Below are 8,053 nucleotides of genomic sequence, written 5' to 3'. Positions count from 1 at the left end.
CATCAAAAGCATGTCATGTCCCTTGTTAAGGGCATCTAGAACTATGGGTGTATTTAGTAAATTCTGGGTGTAATAAGTAAATTCTGTGTGACAGGCACATATGATTTCTTAGGGTGTAGCAATTGAATCGTGCACTTCACACATGTGCATTTCTAACCCTATTTGTGTTGAGTCGAAACTCTTTGTGAGGAAATGAAAAAGATAATCAGTTTTGTTTCTCTGCCTCTTTCAGGTTTTCTTATCTCTGAATCTTCTGTGTAGATCCTGAAGATTTATCTATCTTTATCAAGTGTAGTGTAGATCACTACAAGTGGTATCAATATGGCTGATGGCACCAGATTAAAGAAATTGGATGATTTCACCAAGAAATTGAGCTTAGATTTGCGGGAATTGGGTGACGAAGTGAAAGGGGATATGTCAAAAATGAAGACGGATATCGATAATCAACTGCATCTTCTTCGTACTGCCCAAAATTATTTGGACCAGAAGTTGCAGTTGTTTCTTGATAGATCCGTCTTTTCACAAGGTCAACATCATGGAGGTGAAACTAATCATCCTTGGGAAGAAGGAGAACTACCCGATCCATCTTCTAACAATCAATTTCAGGGTTATCAACAAACTAATCATCCGAGATTCATTCAGCATCATCACACAGGTGAAGGTCAGTTTGCTAATTACATACCTAAGGTTGATTTCCCACGTTTTGATGGTACTAACCCTAGAGATTGGATCCGTAAATGCAAGACATAGTTCTTTTTACATCAAATGAATGATGAACAAAACGTACACATGGCCACCTTGTACTTGGAGGGAAAATCATATGTTTGGTTTCAGGATTACCAAACAGGTAAGGGTATTTTGTATTGGGAGGATTTCATTATAGATGTCTGTACTAGGTTCCAAGACTTAGGCCATGATAATTTTATAAGAGAATTTAACAAACTTGATCAAACCACTAGAGTTTTGGAATACCAAGAACGATTTGAAGAATTGAAAGCCTTGATGTTAGCTAAGAATCCATCTCTCTCTGAAGAGTATTTCATCCAGAGCTTTATTAGTGGTCTGAAAGAAGATATTAGGTTAGTAGTGCAAATGTTTGACCCTAATACCTTACAACAAGCTATTTTCCTAGCTAGAAGACAAGAATGTATCCTAGACAGGGCTGCAAAATCTCAACCACGATTCTCCAACAGATCTTCTTATAGGGGTAGGCCATTAACAGTTCCCAACCAAATACCACATCTAACTCCATCAGTCACTGCACCAACTGCTACCAGTCCTTCCACCAGCCCAAGAATGAAGCCAGTAAAGAAGCTTACATATGGTGAAATGTGTGCCAAAATGGAAAAAGGGCTATGCTACAATTGCGATGAACCATGGATAAAGGGCCATGACTTTCGAAAGCAGCGGTTGTATATGATAGTAACATATGAAGAAGAGGGGTTACAGTCTGGGGGAGTCGATGATGGCTCTTGTCCAACTATTGTAGAAGTGGATGAAGAAATAGAAATATCAGTCTATGCCTTAGAGGGTAACATCTCTCACTCTACCATTAAGATTAAAGGACAGGTGAAGACTTAGGGATTGACTATTCTAGTAGACAGCAGCAGTACCCACAGTTTTCTCGATCCATCTGCTGCCAAACGAAGTGGTTGCACTATACTTCCAACTCAAGCATTGCAAGTTACAGTATCCGATGGAAACAAGCTGTTGAGCCAAGCTAAGTGTACAGAGTTTACTTGGGTTATGCAGGGTCACACCTTTTCTCATGACTCGCACCTTCTTGACTTAGGAGGATGTGATATGGTTCTCGGTGCAGACTGGATGCGTGAATTGAGCCCAATGCTTTTTTATTTCAAGAAGCTCACTATTAAATTTAAACATAATGGCACTGATATTGAGTTGATTGGTCACAGGGAGGAAGGGGTTAACATCTCTCTCATGTCAAGCATGCATTTTAAGAAGCTTCTTCGCAGTGGTGACCCAGTTTTGTTTGGTCAATTATCATCTATCTCGGCTACAGCTGCATCAACTGACATTGCTGCTCCAATTGCTGAAGTCTTGGACCAGTTCTCTTCCGTCTTTAAATTGCCAACCTCACTTCCACCAGCAAGAGCACACGATTATCACATTCCCTTGGTTCCAAACTCAACTCCACTGAACCAGCGGCCACACAGAGTACCATTTGTGCAGAAAGCAGTAATCGAGAAGCTAGTTCAAGAAATGATCAACACTGGGGTCATTCAGCATAGCCACAACCCATTCTCTTCTCCGATGATGTTGGTCAATAAGAAGGATGGCGATTGGCGTTTCTGCGTCTACTACCGCAAGCTTAACTCCATCATTGTCAAAGATAAGTACCCCATACCCCTTATCGATGAGTTACTTGCTGAGCTACATGGCTCTACAATTTTTTATAAGATTGACCTTCGATCTGGTTATCATCAGATTTGAGTACACGCATAGGATGTACAGAAAATTGTTTTCCTTACATACCACTGTCATTTTGAATTTTGAGTCATGCCTTTTGGGCTTACTTATGCCCCGACAACCTTCCAATCACTCATGAATAATATTTCCAAACCCTACCTGCGGAAATTCATTCTTGTTTTTTCCGATGACATACTAGTCTATAGCCCTGACTTAGCCTCTCATTGCATACAACTTCGTACTGCATTAGCCATTCTGCAAGAACATTCACTCCTAGCTAAGCATAGTAAATGCAGTTTTGGTCAGCACCAACTAGAATACTTAGGTCATATTATTAGTGGTGAAGGGGTAGCAGCTGACAAAGCCAAAATAGAATGCATGCTAAATTGGCCAAGACCTACAACACTCAAAGGCTCGCGTGGGTTCTTGGGTTTAACAGGGTAATACCACAAATTTGTTAAGGATTACGGCCTTATTTGTCAACCCTTAACTACATTGTTGAAGAAGAACAATTTATCTTGGTCTTCAGCTGCGGGATCTGCTTTTGAACAATTGAATAGAGTTGTAACTACAACTTCGGTTCTCATTCTACCTGATTTCACTAAGGAGTTTGGGGTAGAGACTGATGTAAGTAATAGCGATGTGGGTGCATTTCTTGATGCAATCAGGGAGACCCATTGCTTTTTTCAGCAAAGCTATGGGCCTATGCTACAAGTCACTATCCACCTACGAGAAGGAATTTCTGAGTATTGTGATGGAGGTAAATCATTGGCGTTCGTTCTTGTTAGGTTCTCACTTCAAAATCTTTACAGACCATCAGAGTCTTAAATACTTTATGGATCAGCGGCTACACACTATGTTCCAGCAGAAATGGCTCACCAAATTGCTGGGTTTCGAATATACGCTTCATTACAAGAAAGGATCCGAGAATAGAGTCGCAGATGCCTTATCCAGGGTATCTTGTTCATCAATGACTGCAATTCAACCAAGATGGCTTGTGAAAGTTCAAGAAAGTTATGAAGAGGACAAGTTAGCGTAAGAACTGATTCCCTAGCTGCTTCTTACTCCAGTGCATAAGGATGGCTACACCTACTCTCAAGGAATACTCAAGCTAAATGGAAAAATCTATATTGGCTCTACTGGTGGGGTTCGTCAGAAAGTCTTAGCAGTTGTCCGTTCTTCAGCTATTGGAGGTCACTCCGACATGCAAGCTTGCTATCAACGGGACAAAGCTTATTTTTATTGGAACGGCATGAAGAAGGACTTAGTCACATTCATTCAGGAATGCGATGTTTGCCAACAGAACAAGGTGGAACACACTCCACCAGCCGGCCTACTCCAGTCCCTGCCTGTCCCAGACCAAGCTTGGAAACATTTGAGCATGGATTTCATAACTGGCCTGCCGAAATCATAGGTTAGAGGGGAAATTTTGGTTATTGTCGACCGCTTCACTAAATATAGCCATTCTACAGCTTTAAGCCACCCTTATACTGCCCAGTTCGTAGCGAGAATTTTCTTAGACTTTATACTTAAAATTCATGGGGTACCAGAGACAATCGTATCTGACAGAGATGTTATATTTCTAAGTGCTTTCTGGCGTGCATTGTTCCAAGCTGCTGATACTTCTCTACATCTTAGTACATCGTACCATCTACAAACTGATGGCCATACGGAACGTACCAACGCTTTCCTGGAGTCTTATCTCAGATGTATGTGCAGCTATAGACCTGTTAAATGGGTCTCTTGGCTTTCTCTAGCAGAATGGTGGTTTAATACCACATACCACTCAAGCCTCAAGCTGACACCATTCCAGGCCTTGTACGACTACGACCCTACTCAGGTTGGGTTATATTCTTGCTCCACAATTGGTAACCCCACTGTGAAAGACTACCTGCACCAGCACAAGATGTTATTAGAAGTGTTGCATCATAATCTACTTGAAGCTCAGCACCGCATCAAGCACTTAACTGACAAGAAACGCGTTGAACGCTCATCCCAGGTTGGAGACTGGGTTTACTTGCACCTGCAACCTTATCTCCAAACCACAGTCCGACTGCACAAGAATCTTAAGCTGTCAGAAAAATTCTTTGTCCCTTACCAAGTGATGCAACGTATTGGTCAGGTAGCTTATAAACTTCAATTGCCTCCTACTTCTCGTATTCATCCAATCTTTCATGTGTCTCAATTAAAAACCAAGGTGGGTCAAGGAGTTATTCCACAAACATGCTTGCCATCACTTGATAGAGATGGACTGATGAAGGTTAATCCAGTTGCAGTCATCGATTCTCGTGCTATCATAAAAGGTCGTCAACAAGTTCCACAGCTTATGGTGCAATGGTCTCATGCCGCTGAAGGCGATTGCTGGTGGGAAGACACAACTTTAATCACATCCCAGTTTCCTAAATTTATACTTGAGGACAAGTATAAGCTGTAGGGATGGGCATTTGTCATGTCCCTTGTTAAGGGCATCTAGAACTATGGGTGTATTTAGTAAATTCTGGGTGTAATAAGTAAATTATGTGTGACAGGTACATGTGCTTTCTTAGGGTGTAACAATTGAATCGTGCACTTCACACATGTGCCTTTCTAACCCTATATGTGTTGAGTCGAAACTCTTTGTCAGGAAATGAAAAAGATAACCAGTTTTGTTTCTCTGCCTCTCTGAGGTTTTCTTATCTCTGAATCTTCAGTGTAGATCCTGAAGATTTATCTATCGTTATCAAGTATAGTGTAGATCACTACAAAGCATAATTAAGACAACAATACAATCAATGTGAACATGAGAGGTTACCAAGTACAACACCAGCTTTTTGTTTCGGCAATCTATATGGAAAAAACCTAAGTCGGACGCAAGACTAACTTAATGATCCTTGAAAACATGTATATAGAGTTCATATCTCTATCTCTTCTCAATCAAAAAGTATAGAATATGGAGTATGTGGACTTGATTGTTATGAACAACACTTAGATGAACTCAAAAAACAATATCCAAGATCAGTCTAATCGTATCCAAATAATTTAATTGGAATTCTGCCAAGTAATAAACTTGTTATGTATCATTCAAGATACGAATTCTACCAGAAACAGGTCGCATAATCAATCACAACTATACATACGTATCTAATAAAATTGAATACGCACTACAGGTGTAAATCCAATTACAAAGCTACAGAATATAACACGGAAAGATAAAAACACAAGAAACTATAATTTTTGTTAACGACGAAACTGGAAGAGCAGAAAACCCCGGGACCTCATCCAGATTTGAACACCAAACTGTATTAAATCGCCATAAACACTAGCCTACTATCAGACTTCAGACTGGAATGTAGTTGAGATCGAATCCACCCTCCAAGCGATTTAATCACAGTCGCGTTCCTTACGTATCTTGAATTTCGAAAGGCTCTACGCAGTTGATTCCTTTAGCTGACGTCCTTTACAACTTAAGAGTTTCTTCAACCTAAGTGAAGACTTTTGATACCAATCTGTCTATAACAGATAAGCCTATTTAATTTCCCTTTAGATTGAAGACCAAGGCTTGGAAATATGTTTGCAATGGATAAATCTAGCAAACCTCGCAAACACGTAACACTTACACTCACTTAGATGAAAATCCTGGATTTTTACCACCTCTCAAGAACAATCTTCAACTTATCAATTAAGTATAGTTTTCAAATATCTATGTTGAAGAACCACAAAGTTTGAGATGAAGAGACTTTGCGATTACTATCTATCTTGCCTGAAAGATATTATGAGAACCTCGATAATAGACAAGCAAGATCGGGATACACGAACTATCAAGGTAAAATATAGTTAGACCTGGTTTAACGAATCCCCAAACCGAAGTCTTTTAGTCGTAAACCTAATAACTTTTCACAAAGGAAACTTTGGTCAATATAGGACAATTCTAGCTATAAACTAGGACAAAGAAGTGTCAGGGATTGATTTTCCAGTTGAAATAACATCTCTATTTATAGATGTTCAAGACCAATGGTTGGTTAGAATTCAAGCTAAGATAACTTGAGATTCAAGCAAACACTTTCTCTGTTTGGATGAAACTCTAATTAGGGTTTCAAGTAAGCATGTGAGAATTAGTCTTGAAATCACATATAAGAATATACACAGTGGTTCGGGTACTGAACCGTGTACAATGACTGTTAATTTGGCAAATATGCCTTTTGAACTTTAAGCAATTTGATGTTCATCTAAACACTTAAGAATTTAATCTTGATATACATACACAAGTGTTTTAGTGATCAATGATGTCTTAGAGATGTTTACGAGAATCATAGAAATGCTAATCATATTTAAAAAATAAGTCTTTAAGCATATGCTAAACTTTTACTAGGACCGTTGGTGAAACGGTTTGTAAAACATATCTTATTCTGTATTCTCGGGCTCAAAGTTGTTTATGTTACCATCTTGATAATACAACCGCACAATTTATCCTCAGACCTCAATGGGCAAAATATTTAAAAGGAGGTACTTTTTGTGGATCTATGAAAGGACCATTTAATAGTTCATTATATCATGATTGAAATTTTATATAAAATGAAGGTAACCAAAAGACTGAGAGCTGGTGCAAAATCTGAATCCAATCCTTGTGGATTCGAGTAAAATATATCGACATAGTGGTTGGGGAGGCTTCGTGTAAAAAAGGGGGACTAAGACAAATTTGTATGAGTTAACTCAATACCGAGATTTTTAATTATTTGTATGAAGAAACAAATGAAGGGATGGAATGATGTACTTCGCGAATTATTTTACTGTGTTGAATATTGTTATTGTGTGTTTAATCTCCCCCGCGACTTTATAGCATGTGGAGCGAAATGTTTAGTTTTGACTCTTGGTAGAGGTTGATCCGATCCATTATAAATTAGCATGTTAATTTATGCATCAACTACCATAGCTTGTTATACTTTATGATAATAATTCATTAGATAGATTACTGAGTAAGGTTTATCAATTGATAATCTTTGTTTATATGCCCGGGATTATATGTAACAAGCCTCTTTTGAGAAATAGATTTTTATTTTTCTGAAAAATAATGTTGATAATAATAATGATAAAATCAGTTTTATCATAAGCCATCAACATATCATCCCAGTTGGCCATGAGCCTAACTCTCAAGTAGGAAGTCAGCGGATCGAGTCTCCTGTCACGAGTTTCGAGATCTCATGAAATATTCCTCTTATGTAAATCTAGTTTAAGTTCTTAATGTATTTTATTTCCTTTTTAATAAATATATAAATCAACATATCAACTTTTGTAGCATCAATCCGCTTTTTTTTCTTCCTTCTTCTTCTTTTTTCTATAGTGTTAACAAATTCATGTACTAGTATTATATTATCATTAATTTTCCGCGAAGGTTAATTGATGTTAACATTCAGGTTTAATCCAAAATTAGTGCATGGTCTAACTTTTGTTCAACTTAATAGTTGGTACCTGAAAGTAACATTGTGTTGATGGTGATGAACATGACGTTTGTTTTTTAATTATTTACATTGTTAAGATGCGCCTTGGCATTGCCCAAAACCGTAACACAATTTTAAAACAATAGGATTTGTTTATCACTAACATCCAATCGATCATCATCATGAACAACGAAACCAACTATTTAATC

At 38.3% G+C, this 8,053-nt stretch overlaps 1 protein-coding gene across 2 annotated transcripts; it reads left to right on the top strand.

The window, feature by feature from the left end:
* Positions 1 to 210: 210 nt before the first annotated feature.
* On the top strand, positions 211 to 5,081 carry LOC113283096. 2 transcript variants are annotated; one of them, XM_026532248.1, is made up of 2 exons: positions 211 to 661; positions 1,917 to 5,081. In XM_026532248.1, exon 2 carries the CDS (start codon positions 4,142 to 4,144, stop codon positions 4,862 to 4,864), a length of 723 nt encoding a protein of 240 aa, XP_026388033.1. In that variant the 5' UTR covers positions 211 to 661; positions 1,917 to 4,141; the 3' UTR covers positions 4,865 to 5,081. Both variants share the same exon structure in this region, with proteins under 2 accessions (XP_026388033.1, XP_026388034.1).
* Positions 5,082 to 8,053: the final 2,972 nt, after the last annotated feature.

This window comes from Papaver somniferum, chromosome 5 (genome assembly GCF_003573695.1).
Source record: "Papaver somniferum cultivar HN1 chromosome 5, ASM357369v1, whole genome shotgun sequence".
Lineage (NCBI taxonomy): Eukaryota > Viridiplantae > Streptophyta > Magnoliopsida > Ranunculales > Papaveraceae > Papaver > Papaver somniferum.
The sequence above is the reverse complement of the archived record's forward strand: the minus strand, read 5'-3'. Positions and strand labels throughout refer to the sequence as shown.